Source organism: Leucoraja erinacea, chromosome 8 (assembly GCF_028641065.1).
Source record: "Leucoraja erinacea ecotype New England chromosome 8, Leri_hhj_1, whole genome shotgun sequence".
NCBI classification, from domain to species: domain Eukaryota; kingdom Metazoa; phylum Chordata; class Chondrichthyes; order Rajiformes; family Rajidae; genus Leucoraja; species Leucoraja erinaceus.
In genome coordinates, this window is record NC_073384.1 from 63,902,155 (window position 1) to 63,917,237 (window position 15,083).

General features: G+C 42.1%; 1 protein-coding gene across 2 annotated transcripts in view; it reads right to left on the minus strand.

Moving 5' to 3' along the window:
- Positions 1-15,083, minus strand: part of mtif2 (mitochondrial translational initiation factor 2) — a 33,510-nt gene extending 18,427 nt beyond the window's left edge. The window contains exons 1-5 of one of the 2 annotated variants that reach the window (XM_055639850.1): positions 12,370-12,484; positions 11,342-11,545; positions 10,285-10,396; positions 1,687-1,858; positions 289-449 (exon numbers count right to left, since the gene is read on the minus strand). In XM_055639850.1, coding sequence (XP_055495825.1) covers positions 289-449; positions 1,687-1,858; positions 10,285-10,396; positions 11,342-11,542 — 646 coding nt within the window. In that variant the 5' untranslated portion in view covers positions 11,543-11,545; positions 12,370-12,484. Of the gene's footprint in view, positions 1-288; positions 450-1,686; positions 1,859-10,284; positions 10,397-11,341; positions 11,546-12,369; positions 12,485-14,406 lie in introns of those variants that run through there. The other variant, XM_055639849.1, reaches the window with a different exon arrangement.

Genomic DNA, 15,083 nt, shown 5'->3' on the forward strand with positions numbered 1-15,083 from the left:
AGGGTTGTGTCGTCCACAAACTTGAGAAGCTTGACAAAAGAGTCAGTGGAGGTGCAGTCATTGGTGTAGAGAGAGTAGAGAGGAGAGTACGCAGCCTTGCAGTGCTCCTATGCTGAGGGTTTGCGAGTCCGAGATGTGCTTTCCCAGCCTCACATGCTTGATTACAGCTTCCCCCCCAAAAAAAACAATTAAGAATCTAGGGACAATATTTGTTGATGCCACAACTAAATAAAAATGATTTACCACGATATTCTATTCATAAATGAAGAACAATGCAGCGAAACATACCAAGGAATGCTCCAATGTGCTGAGTGATACCTCCTGCCTCCATTGCAGCAACCTGGGTTTTTCTAAGGCTGTCAAGTAATGATGTTTTTCCATGGTCTACGTGGCCCATGATAGTAACTACGGGCGACCTTGAAACTAATAGTGCTGGATCTGCAGGTGGCCTGAAACCCAAAAGGACACATTAAATAACTCTCGGATGATGGTTAACTCTTGTGTTTTATTGTTAAATCAATTCTTCAGTAATTAAGAATCTATTAATAAATATCCAAGCCGAAAAGCATGGAAATAGTACATAAAATTTTGAAAGAAAATGGTGACAAAGTAGATTCTGAAACTTAGATTGCCATTTAGTGTTTTATTTTTAATTAAAAGAATGAAAGGAAGATCAGTATATAGTAATCTCTAATTGCCCTCCAGGTAATGACATACCACTTCATTAAACCATTGGATTCCTTCAGAAGTTCGATAGGGGTTTTGTGAATTAGATGCAGTGACATTGCAGGAACAAAGATGAATAAGTCCCACATGACAATCCATTTTGTCTCTTCCCAAGGTCTCACTTTTACCAAAGCCAGTCTTCAGTCCTTGTGAAACGGCTGTATACATGGGATCTATCAAAATGATGGGCCACAACAAATTCCAGTCTTGTGCTGCAGACCGTGCATGCTTCTGAACCAAGCTGCTCCAGTTCAAATACAATCTTGGTAACTATTCAAGATGGAATGTGATTAGGAAAGGAACATGCACCTTGTGGCATTCCCTGTTGCCTTTGTCCATCTTGATGGTAGATTAGGGAGCTGATGCCAAAGTAATGTTGGCCAGTAACTGCAATCCATTTTAGTTTTAAAGAGTGTGGAAACAGGCCCTTCAGCCCACCAAGTCCGTGCTGCTCTTCGCTTTTACATCCTACACACTAGGAGCAATTTACAGAATCTACAAACCAGATGCCTTTGGAATGTGGGAGGAAACTGGAGAAAACCACGCTGTCGCTGGGGGAATGTGCAAACTCAGCACAGACAGCAAGCGTGGTCAGGATCAAACCCAGGTCTCTGGCGCCGTGAGGCAGCAGCTCTACTGCTGTGGCTTGTCGATGTTACATGATATAGACATGGTATCTGATGAATGTTGGACTGTCAGTTAAGCAGACTACTTTATTCTGAAGGTTATGAGATTTGTGGTTGTTATCGGAACCACACTCATCCAGGTAAGCTGCACATATTTGCACAAAAGATAGCTTGCATCTTATTGTTTTTGACAGTCTGCAATAAAACTAAGCATTTGAACGCACAACAAAGGCAGATGAAATGTTCTTTAAAAAAAAAAACTTTTTACAACAGTCACCAAAAGAACATTAACTCCTCAATTATTATAATAATGCAAAATAAAGAATGAACCTACCTCTTCACAGCATCTTTATTTTCTTTCACTTTTTCTTCTGTAAGTTTTGCCCATCTAAACTTCATTCCAGATTTTTTAATTATATCTTTTATCCATTTTTCATCTAAGACAAAGTCATCATCTAATTCATCCGTATCCATGCTTGTATGCAGCAGAGCTTCATATACATGATCTAGATTCAGGCAGAGAAAGTCATCCTATTTGAATATGCAAGGATATATGCAAAGATATATATTTTTTGCTTTCAATCAATAAAGCATTGAATTGAATTCAATGAGCTAAAGTGCCCTCCATAATGTTTCGGACAAAGACCCATCATTTATTTATTCGCCTCGGTACTCCACAATTTGAGATTTGTAATAGAAAAGTTCACATGTGGCTTAAGTGCACATTGTCAGATTTTAATTAAGGCAATTTTTATACATTTTGGTCTCACCATGTAGAAATTACAGCAGTGTTTACACATAGTCCCCCCATTTCAGGGCACCATGATGTTTGGGACACAGCAACGTCAATGAAAGTAGTCATGTATAGTATTTTGTTGCTTATCCTTTGCATGCAATGACGGCTTGAAGTCTGCGATTCATGGACATCAACAGTTGCTGGGTGTCTTCTCTGGTGATGCTCTGTCAGGCCTGTCTTGCAGCCATCTTTATCTTATGCTTATTTTGGGGGCTAGTCTCCTTCTGTTTTCTCTTCAGTCAAGTCAAGTCAAGTCAAGTCTATTTGTCACATACACATACGAGATGTGCAGTGAAATGAAAAATGGCAATGCTCGCGGACTTTGTGCAAAAAGACAAACAAACAAACAAACAACCAAACAAGCTACAAACAGAATGGAACAGAATCACATATTATTTTACATATTAAATATTGTGGGCGGAAGGAAAAAGGGATAAAACTGCACTTAAAAAAAAAAAAAGCAGTAGAGTGGTACAGTAAAAGTTAGTCCCTGGTGAGATAGGAGTTTACAGTCCTAATGGCCTCTGGGAAGAAACTCCTTCTCAATCTCTCCATTCTCACAGCATGGCAACGGAGGCGTTTGCCTGACCGTAACAGCTGGAACAGTCCGTTGCAGGGGTGGAAGGGGTCTCCCATGATTTTATTGGCTCTGGAGTTGCACCTCCTGATGTATAGTTCCTGCAGGGGGGCGAGTGAAGTTCCCATAGTGCGTTCGGCCGAACGCACTACTCTCTGCAGAGCCTTCTTGTCCTGGGCAGAGCAATTCCCAAACCAGATGGTAATATTTCCGGACAAGATGCTTTCCACAGCCGCTGAGTAGAAGCACTGGAGGATCCTCGGAGACACTCTGAATTTCCTCAATTGCCTGAGGTGGTAAAGGCGCTGCCTTGCCTTACTCACAAGTGCTGCGGCGTGTGATGTCCATGTCATATCCTCAGAGATGTGGACTCCCAGATATTTAAAACAGCTCACCCTATCCACAGTATCCCCATTTATCCTCAATGGTGTGTACGTCCTCGGATGATGTGCCCTCCTAAAGTCCACGACCAGCTCCTTAGTTTTTTTTGATGGTCAAGAGGAGGCTGTTGTCCTGACACCAGAGTGCTAGATCAGCCACCTCCTCCCGGTAGGCCTTCTCATCGTTGTCTGAGATCAGGTCCACCACCACAGTGTCATCAGCAAACTTGATGAAACCTAGCTGAACCTAGCCACACAGTCATGTGTGTACAGGGACTACAATAGGGGGCTGAGGATGCAACCCTGGGGTGATCCTGTGCTCAGGATGATGTATTCCCTCCCATCTTGACTACCTGGGGCCTGGCGGTGAGAAAATCCAGGACCCAGGCACACAGGGGAGTGTTGAGCCCCAATTTCAGTAGCTTCTCGGCCAGTCTGGTGGGGGCAATTGTGTTGAAGGCTGAACTGAAGTCTATGAACAGCATCCTCACGTAGCCCCCCTTCTGGCTGTCAAGATGAGGGAGAGCGGTGTGCAAAACCTGGAAGACCGCATCATCCGTGGACCTGTTCGGACGGTTATGCGAACTGTGTCGGGTCCATATTGCGAGGGAGGAAGGAGCAGATGTGTTTCTTCACCAACCTCTCAAATCATTTCATGACTACCGAGGTAAGGGCCACCGGACGGTAGTAATTCAGACAGGCTGGGGAGGCATTTTTTGGTACCGGTACAATGATGGATTTTTTGAAGCAGGCAGGGACGAAGGGCTTGTCCAGGGAGAGGTTGAATATGTAGTGAGCACTGGAGCTAGCTGCGTAGCACAGGACTTGAGTACTAACCCCGAGATGCCATCGGGGCCTGCAGCTTTCCTCGTGTTCACCCGTGTCAGAGCCCTCCTCACATCGTGCTCGGACAGTGAGAATGTGTGCACATTCCTCCCTTCAGCTTCGTTAGCCAGCCCGCTGGTGGTATTGTCGATAGTCGGCAGACCTGGAGTGGTATTGCCCCTCTCGAAACGAGCGTAAAAGGAGTTCAGGTCATCAGCTAGGGAGGTGCCGGCACTTGCGGATGAGGGTGGGGTGCTGGAGGGTTGGTTACAGCCCGTAGCCCCTGCCACAAGCGTCTGGTGTCCTGCTGCTCCATCTGCGACTCCATCTTGTCCCTGTACTTCCTTTTTGCGACCTTCGCAGTAGGTAGGACTCTACCTTGTAGACGTCCATGTTTCCTGATGCCAGGCCCGAGTTGTAGGCAGCAGTGCGAGCATTCAAGGCAACACGAATGGACCCGTCTACCCAGGGTTTTTGATTCGGAAACGTGCTTACCCTTACCGTGGGGACGATGTTGTTGGTTATTGTTGCGATGAAGTCCGTGACTGCTTCCTCGAACTCACTGACGTCACTGGAACTTGCTTCGAACATATTCCAGTCGACATCACTCAGTGCATCTTGCAGCATGGCCTCTGACTGGTCAGACCACCGCTTTACGTCACTCATCTCTACCGCTTCCCGAACTATCCTCTGTTTATACTCCGGCAGCAGGAAAATGGCAGTGTGGTCAGGTTTTCCTATGGGAGGGAGTGAAACGGCCTTGTAGCCCTTCCTGAACGGCGTCCTTCAGCATATAAAAGGCATGCTCAATTGGGTTCAGATCGGGTGATTAACTTGGCCAATCCAAATTGATCATTGTTTAGCTTTTGAAAAACTCCTTTGTTGCTTTAGCAGTATGTTTGGAATAATTGTCTTGCTGTAGAATGAACCACCGGCCAATGAGTTTTGAGGCATTTGTGTTCACTTGAGCAGATAGGATGTGTCTATACACTTCAGAATTCATTATGCTACTACCGTCAGCAGTTGTATCATCAATGAAGATAAGTGAGCCAGTACCTTCAGCAGCCATACATGCCCAGGCCATGTTTCACAGATGAGGTGGTATGCTTTGGATCTTGGGCAGTTCCTTCTCACCTCCATGCTTTGCTCTTGCCATCACTGATATAAGTTAATCTGTCCACAACACCTTGTTCCAGAACTGTGGTTGCTCTTTTAAGTACTTCTTGGCAAACTGTAACCCGGCCATCCTATTTTTGCAGCTAACCAGTGGTTTGCATCTTGCAGTGTAGCCTCTGTATTTCTGTTCATGAAGTCTTCTGTGGACAGTGGTCATTGATAAATCCACACTTGACTCCTGAGGAGTGTTTCTGATCTGTCGGACAGGTGTTTGGGGGGTTTCTTTATTATAGAGAGAATTCTTCTGTCATCAGCTGTGGAGGTCTTCCTTGACCTGCCAGTCCCTTTGTGATTAGTAAGGTCACCAGTGCTCTCTTTCTTCTTAATGATGTTCCAAACAGTTGATTTTGGTAAGCCCAATGTTTGGCTGATGACTCTAACAGTTTTATTCTTGTTTCTCAGTTCTATAATGGCTTCTGACTTTCATTGGCACAACTTTGGTCCTCGCGTTGATAAACAGCAATAAAAGTTTCCAAAGGTGATGGAAAGACTGGAGGAAAGACTAGGTGCTGAGAGCTCTTTTATACCTGCATTAAGGAGGCAATTAAACACACCTGAGCAATTACAAATGCCTGTGAAGCCATGTGTCTCAAACATTATGGTGCCCTGAAATGGGGGGACTATGTATAAACAGATGTAATTTCTATATGGTGAAACCAAAATGTATAAAAATACCCTTTAATCAAATTTGACAGTGCACTTTAACCACGTGTATTTTTTTTTTTAATTACAAACCTCAAATTGTGGAGTACAAAGGCAAATAAATAAAAGATGCGTCTTTGTCCCAAACATTATGGAGGGCAATGTGCATCAACAAATCCACAGTATTCATATTGTACCTGTGGAGAACTATTGGATATTTCCTTGATGCTTTGAATTGTTTGGTATGCAAAAATGTGATGTAGAATCTGCTAAGTGGAATGAACAATCTTGCACACTGAACAAGATTCTATTAAAATATGAATGAACTATATTAGATACAGGCAGTTGTAAATTTTAATAAAGTGTGCTTCGGGTGAAAAGTATTACATGAAAAATACCATAGAAATAAATCTTGAAATGCTAAAAGACACACACAGCTCTTTCAATCCTGTAAAGCAATCTGGGAAGCATTTTTGAAAGTTAAACAATTACCTGACACAGTCATACTCTCAGTCCCAATCAAATGGTCAGGCAAATGAATCCTCACATACGACTACCTCCCCATAGAATCAAGTGAAATATTGGCAAAAGAACCTTCTACAGTCTTTTTTTTACTGATAAATTGATTTTTTTCAAATTGAACAACACTAAATGTGCTAAAGGGTAGGAAACTTCAATGTCCATATCCAAAAGTGGTTTCATTACGATATAAAAATAAGTAATCTCAGTACATCGATTGATACAAATACATCGATTGATGCTCCTGAACACATCATCAGTGATGTAACCTGGGGTCATTGGGTGTTTCGGGTCTTTCAACATCAGACACCCTCACCCAGGCGACCCAGCCGTGGTTGATCAGACCACGACTTGTATTCAGGTGACATTCACTCCTCCCCATGGACCTCCTCTCCTGATCCAGAGCCATCTCGAGGCCTTCTCCGCTGCCTCTGTGGTGTTCTTGATGGCCATTCTCCTCGCTACTCCGTTTATGCCCAGTGCACTCAAGGCTTTGTAGAGCGATTGCCCTACAAAACCTCTACAGCCAACCTCGATGGGCATACACCTTGCCTTCCATCCCTGCTTGCCGCAGTCTATGACCAGCTCTTCATATTTGGCCATCTTCCTCTCGTGGGCCTCCTCCAGACGGTCCTCCCACAGCACTGTCAGTTCCAACAAGAGGATGTTTTTGGTCGCCTCTGAGACCAGGAGGATATCTGGCCTCAGGGTGGTCGTGGCAATGTGCTGTAGGAACTTCAGCTGTTTCACCAGGTCTACGGAAAGCTGCCAGTCCTGCGCAGTCGCCAGGATTCCTGACGGATTCCTGGCTGCTGTGGTTCTTGGCAGCTGCACTCCGGCCTTCACGAAGGTGATCATCTGGGTGGTGGGGCGTTCTCGTCTGCAACTGCTGATTCCCATGCTGATGGCTTCTGCAATGGGTTTGAGAACCTGGTCGTGACGCCATGTTGTACTGGCCCTGCCCAAGAGCCTTTGGGCAACAGTTCAGGATGTGTTCCAAATGTCCTGAGCATCTGAGCATTGCGGGCAATCTGGAGATTCCACTTTGCCCCAGATGAAGAGGTTCGATGGGCTGGGCAGGACATCATACACTGCCTGGACCAGGAACTTGATGCGCTGTGCTTCAGCCTGCCAGAGCTCAGTCCATGTGACTTTTCGGTCCATGGCCTGCTCCCACCTTGTCCAGGCTCCCTGCTGCCTCAATCCAACTGCTCTGGTACACCTCTCCTCCTCCACCACCACTGCCCTCACATCCTCCTGGACCAGCCTGCGCCTCTCCTTCCCCTTGGCCTTGTCAAACTGTGAAGATGCGAAGATTCCCAGGCCAGCTCTTCCCCGAGTCACTGCTCCCACCAGGACTCTGTGGTGTATCCGGGACTCTGCTTGCAGCACGGCTTCGCTGGTTCTCCACTTCCTCCCAGTTTTCACCTCCACCACTGCCTGAGCCACCTTGGGGTCGCTGGAGTCCCTGTACATCATCACCTCTCTGGCCTGAGTCACCATGAACTCCTCCTCCAGGGACTTCAGGGGCAGCTGGAGCAAGTATATGCAGGCTCACAGTAATACCAGCCTCTTATTTATTTGGTCTGCAACACTCCTACATCCATACACTCCCATCAACTCGCTCCAGATTCTATCACTCAACTACATATTAGGAGCAAGTGACAATGGTCAATTTACCTACCATCCTGTACATTTGGGATGTGGAGGAATGCAGAGCTCTCAATGGAAACACACACACACACACACACACACACACAGTCATAGGCAGAGCATATAAACTGCACACAGACAGTTCCAGATCTCAGGATTGAAGTGAAGTTGCTGAAGCTGTGAGGCAGAAGCTCTACTAACCAATACCCTTTACCGCTTCTTAAAGAGTTGGCTGAAGATCAAAACTACCAAGATCATTCGAGAACCAAAACTTTGGGAAAATCCAGTCAGTCTTGCCATCAATAATTGAATTAACAATATTAATTTGTGGGGTCACTGCCCAATCCCAATGATGATAAAATTCCATTTATGTCTCTAGGTTGAGCCAACTGATAAAAATAGATGTTGTCTGGATCTAGTAACGTGAAACTTAGTATCCATGAAGCATTGTGGACCATTATCAGCCACATAATTAAATTCCATCAAAATGGGTAAACATGTGGATAAATATATTCTTCACCATACAAGTACTATCAAGGGAGGGCACCTGCTCAGGTTAAAAGCAGCAGCAAGTAAACCAATAATAATAATGGATAGAACAATGAACTATGTATGTAAAGAGTGGAAACAGTGTGATAAACAATTCTACAAGCAGTGAGATTAAAGCTCTAGCCATAAAAAAATAAGCATGCAGAAGGAAGAAGCTGCATGCATACACCTCACCAGCATCAAGGATGGAAGGATTCAGAATGCAAGTGCAAAAGACTGAATGCTTGGAACCATCTTCAACCACAAGTCACATATGAAAATTCACCTTGTCTCTTTCCAAGATTCCATCATTACCAAAGCCGATCTTCATTCCATGCAACATTAAGAAACCATTATGCACAAAGGGTTTACCAAATCTGATGGTTCACAACAAACCATTATTGTGCTGAAGACTTGAGCTATAAAATTAGCCATACCTCTAAATCAGTTTGCAACAGTTTACAACTTCAGTAACTACCCAAGCAAAAAAAATCTGCAGAGATGTCTTCTAAAAGCAAAACAAATCCAATAGCTAATTACCATTCTTCCACTTACCAGACTTCTCTCAATCACCAGCCAAGTGCTTAAAGGTGTTGTTCATATTAACAAAATACATTTTCATGCCAATAACCTGTTTACAAACAATTCTTGGCTCTCCAACTTGAACCATTCAGCTCCACAATCCTTTAGAACATTGGTCCAAATAAGATAAAGAGCCAATGAGCCAAAGCAAGATTTGACCAAGTATGTCATCGGGTAGCTAAAACACAATTGATTATCAAAACTTGAGAAAAGGTAACAAAGGAGGAAGTGGTGATTTTCAGAAACTAATTCTCAGTCCCAGGCCAATGCTGGGGTATTCCAGGCAATGTTCTAGTCTAACCATCTTCAACTGCTTCAGCACATTCCCACTATCAGCTCAGAATTGGGAACATGTGCTTATTACCTAGCATGTCTGCTTGTAATGTAGCCTAAAGAACACAGTTTTAACAAAACTGAGGACTGGATTAAGTAGATAGTAATATTTGTATTACAAATACTAGATAGTGGCTATTAACCACAATAAAAACGAATAACACATTAAATAATGGTGAATAACTCATCACCAAAAAACTGTGGGGTCACCATTGATTAGAAACCAAATGGAACCTGGCTAACATATATTAATGACTGCCAATGCAAGTCAAAGCTGATGACCCATCTTCTAATACCCAAGATCTTCCAACCATATGCAAGATACAAATCATGTATGAAGGAATACTCTCAATTTAATGAGCCCTGAATCAACACTATTCAAGCTTGAAGCCATTCAGCGTATCACTTGATTGGCACCCCATTCTGCACCAATTCAAACATTTATTTTCCCCTACCATCCTTTTGGTCATTAGCTGCAAGTGGGCACAACCTTACATTGTACTGTGGCAAGGCATTTCAACAGCAATTCACAAATTTGCTTCTTCTGGTGAGGACATAAGTGGCAGAAATTTGGAAACAATATACCTTGGAACTTTACTTTCAAGTTACGCATCTTCCTGACTTGAAAATATGTGATTTCATCCTCACTGCGTGAAAAATGCTGAAACTACCTACCTAGAGTAGTGAGTGAGTACACTCATTGAACAGACGACAGTAGACTATTGCTGTTTCCAATGAGTAATAATTGCCAGAACCAATGAGTAATACATGCAGCCATCCCAGTAATGCCCACAATCCATGAACAGTTCATAAAAATCAAAAAAAGAGTACAATTCAACAAAGTCACTGCTCCAAAACATTTGCCAATCATGTTATCACGTGTTTTGATTAATATCAAATTAATTTGCTTTGGAGACTTGCCTGTATCTTTATCCATAGCTTCCGCTAGTTCAGAAACGGTCATTCTTTGCTTTATCTCCACTTCTTTCTTTATCTGCTTTTGTTTCACAGCAGCAGTCTTATATATTCCTTTCTTAAACGAGAAAAGGGAATTTACAAAATAATAAACTTGTAACGGTAACTACTGGACATCTTCAAATGTATAACAAACTTTTCAGCATGCTGGTTTCTTATCTCCTTGATATAACTAGATTTGCACAATTACTGTTTCATATGCACTTTTATAATAATCTATAAACTGTTTAACAGATACATTTGTATCAATCAATATGCATATGTGCAGCGGTATACACCGTCATTATTATCTTTGTGAATTTAGCGCATAGACTTCCCACAGATTACAAAAAAACAGACGTCTTTCTTTTGCACCTAATATACCCCCAAATAAACGTTAATATTTCTAATATTAATTAGAAAGGATATTGTCTAATAAATTACTTCAATTGAATCCACTGATACTAAAAAGCAGTGATTGATTTTGAAATCTCAAGATGGAATTGTATAAACACCATTTTTTTTCCTATTCCAACAGCACACAGAGGACATGGTCTGGAAATTGGTCACCTTATTTATGCACAAAATGATTGTTTCCTCAAAGTTTACAGATATATTTTATTTAAAAAATATTTAATGGGATCTTGGACCAACCTCGTGAGCACCGGATATCAAATCAGCAGATAACGAGTGTAATTTATTTTCAAAAACATTTCATAAGTGTGGTGTAAAATTTATTTTTGACTGAAGTAAAAAACTTGCAATTACAAATTCTAATTCTCTCCTACATAATGGAAAGTACGACACTGTTTAAGTTGAATGAATAAGATCACAAGGAATTAGTGTGATAACAATTTTCTAAATGGAAGCAGAAGCTTTATTATTTCATTAACCCATTTCAGAAAATGCAGGTGAGTACAGATGTCCACAAATGTCGTTATATGGTTAGATATCAATTTCATGAATGGTGACAAGTCAGAGTGGAAGACACTACAGGATCAAAAACTGTAACAGATCACCGTACCCTTTTGGTGCTGAAAACCCGGATGAATAACGGGCTGAATTTGTCAATATTCCTGGGTAACCATCTTTGCAGCAGCATCAGTAGATATGGACGAGGCCTCAGGTCAAGAGCATTTCTCCATTTCAAAATATGGATTTCTTGGTTACGTGACTTCCACGTTGCAGGTTTCAGTCCAAACAATATTCTTCTCATCATCGCCATCAACTGAGAGCAACAAAATTCATGAATTATTTAAGATTTTCAGCGTTAGTAAAATCTTTAAAAGATCGATTGCATTGAAGGCATAGGCGCTTTGGGATTTACTGAGTACTTCAAAAATGGTATAAAAAATATATATAATCAAACTTAATTAAAATATTGTTTTTAATAGTTAAGCTAATGACATTTTTAGCATTAAAACCAAGGCCAGTTCTGACGAAGGGTTGCAGATTAGAGAAATTGACTGTTTCTCTTTCCACAGATGCTACCTGACTTTATAGGTCTTTCCAGCATTTTGTGCTTTTGTACAGGAGGATCCACAACTGATTACTGATTGAAATGTTAGGGGATAAAAAAAGTTCTAAATTGCAGAGAACAGAAAGGAAAGTCTGTGACAGGGTGGAAACGAGGAGGGATAGAATTATCTAAATAATGGCCAAAGGATGATAAAAGCTTATTTTTTAACAAAAGGTATATTGGCGGGGGGTGGGGGCAGATGAATGGAGGCTCAGAAAAGATTTCTTGTAATTTTCAATTACTTGAAGAGAAAGAAAAAAATCGAAATGCATGACATATAGAAGGGTTAAGAGGGACAAATTATCAAACATGTTGAATTTTGTGTTAAGTTTTAAACTATTTAATGTACCAAATCAGAAGTTTTAATGTACCAAATCAGAAGATACTTCCCTCGAGTGTGTTGGAATTGTGTAGCTGGGGAAACATTGACTGGTCAGAGTAGCAGAGGAACGCAGAATTAAAAGCTACAAGAATGCAGAATTAAAATAATTAAGCGTCTGAAGAAGGGCCTTGACCCGAAACGTCGCCTATACCTTCTCTCCATAGATGCTGCCGCACCCACTGAGTTTCTCCAGCAGTTTTGTCTACCTTTAAAAGATATAGTGGTAGTTCAGTGGCAAAGATACCACTATAGTAATCTAGAACTTAATCCAGAAATCCACATTTAATTCCTGGTACTGTAGAATTTGAATTGTTGATAATCTAGAATTTTGAAAATTAATTCATCTTAGTTATTATGACCACAAAACAATCAGATTGTTTTTATAAAAATGTCTGAAGAAAGGAACAAAGTAAAATATCACCATTCTGCCATGTTTACCTTTCATCTGGGCCACAGAATGCCTTTTAAAATTTATCTGAAATGGCCTAACAAAGCATCTAGTTGTACATGTTCAAAGGGAGAAGAAATAAAAATTGATGGCCACCTAGCATTAACCTAGGCACTGAATTCAGACATGGCAAAGTCAGTGCAGGGCCAGTTCACCATGGAATGTCTTCGGGTAAGAGGGTAAAGATTTAATAGGCATATGAGCAGCAACTTTTCCCAAACAGAGGGTGGTAGGTATATAGAATTAACTGCCAAAGACAGGTGCAATAACATCATTTAAAAGACATTCGGTCAGGTACATGGATAGAAGAGTTAAGAGGGACAAATTCTTCAAACACAGAAAAATGGGATTACCTTAAATGGGGCATTTTAGCCAGCATGAATGAGTTGGGCCAAATTACCTGTTTTGTGCTATAGAACCCTGTGGCTATTTATTAAAGGACTATTGTATTATTAGGCAGAGCTATCCCCCAGACTAGTTAGATTTTGTCCAACACAGAAAAACATAACGTTCCGTCAATATGCCAGACCCTCATTAGAATCTCTGTGTCATAATTTCTCACTAGTAGAATAAACTCATCGTGGAGGCCGCAAAGGCAGGATAGTGAAGCCCTAGAGCACTCAACATTGGTTCAAGACCCCATGGTGCCTCATAGCACCAAGCCAAACATGGGCAAGAAACCTCTTCCTGATTACCATTTACTGATCTCACTCATTATTAATCTATACCTCTTCGTATTAATCAATACTTGGAAGAATCACTGAGGAATGTACTCTGGGTGGGGATTTCAATATTCACCAGGAAAAGTAATTTGGTAGCACAACTGCTGACAAGAGCTGGCCAAGCTCTTAAATACACAGCTACCAGTCCGGGTCTGTACAGGTAGTACAAATCTACTGGAACACACCTACTTGATCTCCCCATTTCTACCCATGACTTTGGTAGAACACTGGTAGAATTGACCACTGCAGTCTTTGCGCAGACAAAATCCCATCTTCATACCATCATAATAAACAGAAAAGTGCTGCAAATACACAGCAGGTCTGGCAACATTTATGGAGAGGAAGTTTCTAATTAAAGCACCTTCGTCAGAACTGAGAGGAAAAACTAGTTTTGGTTTGCCGAGTGGGTAGCGTAGTGATATAGGTAAAAACAAAGGGAATATCTCTGATAATCTCTGGAACTCTCTGCCACAGAGGGTAGTTGAGGCCAGTTCATTGGCTATATTTAAGAGGGAGTTAGATGTGGCCCTTGTGGCTAAAGGGATCAGGGGGTATGGAGAGAAGGCAGGTACGGGATACTGAGTTGAATGATCAGCCATTATCATATTGAATGGCGGTGCAGGCTCGAAGGGCCGAATGGCCTACTCCTGCACCTAATTTCTATGTTTCTATGTTTCTATGATACGGTGAGACTGTTGATGTAGCCAGCTAGTTGATAACTCTGTCCATTTCCCTGAGCAGATGCTGCCCGATCCGCTGAGTTCCTGCAGCACTTTGTGTTTTGCCGAAGGTTCCAGAATCTGCAATCTTTTGTGCCTCTGGTTGATAAAACTATCGGATGCAGTTTCTGAGTTTGGAGGTGTGCGCTGGGAATGGGGAAAGGTACAACAAGCTCGGGAAATTGAGATAACACTCTTTCAAAGGGGAATGCACAATAATCACAACGAATAACAATACTTCTTGAAGTTCCAGATGTTATTGACAATTCCACTGACAGACTAGTAGAGAGTAGGCTGACCTCTGTTAGCGCTCAAGCTGCAGCAGCGGAACGGCCTCACACCATGGGGGCCGCCATTGCACCTCCCACAATGCACAAGGACAGCGCGTCATCGGGGGAGGCGTCACTGCTACTGCGGCCGCCATCTTAGTAAGCGGGAGAGAAGAGGGCAGCCGCCATCTTGTGCTAAACCGCACACCTGGTCACTCTCCCTACCTCTTCTAGCTAACAATGATACAAATATGTACAGTATCTCTGCCAAGACCCCAGAAATGGCCTCTTACTATGTCCTAGGATACAATTGGTCAGACTCTACGGATTTATCCACTTGTATGCACTTTAAAACCATCAGCACCAACTCTTTAGTAACATGGATATGTTTCAAGCCATCTCTATTCTTTCCTGAACGTCCTAGCTTCATAGATCTTCTCCAATGTAAATACAGTAGAGAAATATTAATTTACAGCTTCACCCATCTCCTGTGACTCCACAGGGTTACTCCAACTTTGTGTCTATCCTGTGATTCTACACACAGGTAACCACATTGATCATTCAGTGGATCTATTCTCTCCCTTGTTTCCCTATTAATCTTAATATAGAATCTTTTGTAAATCTTTTTCTTACTTGCCAAAAATCATGTCCTATTTCTCCCTCTTGATTTCCCATTAAGTATCCCACATCCCTTATACTCAAGGCTT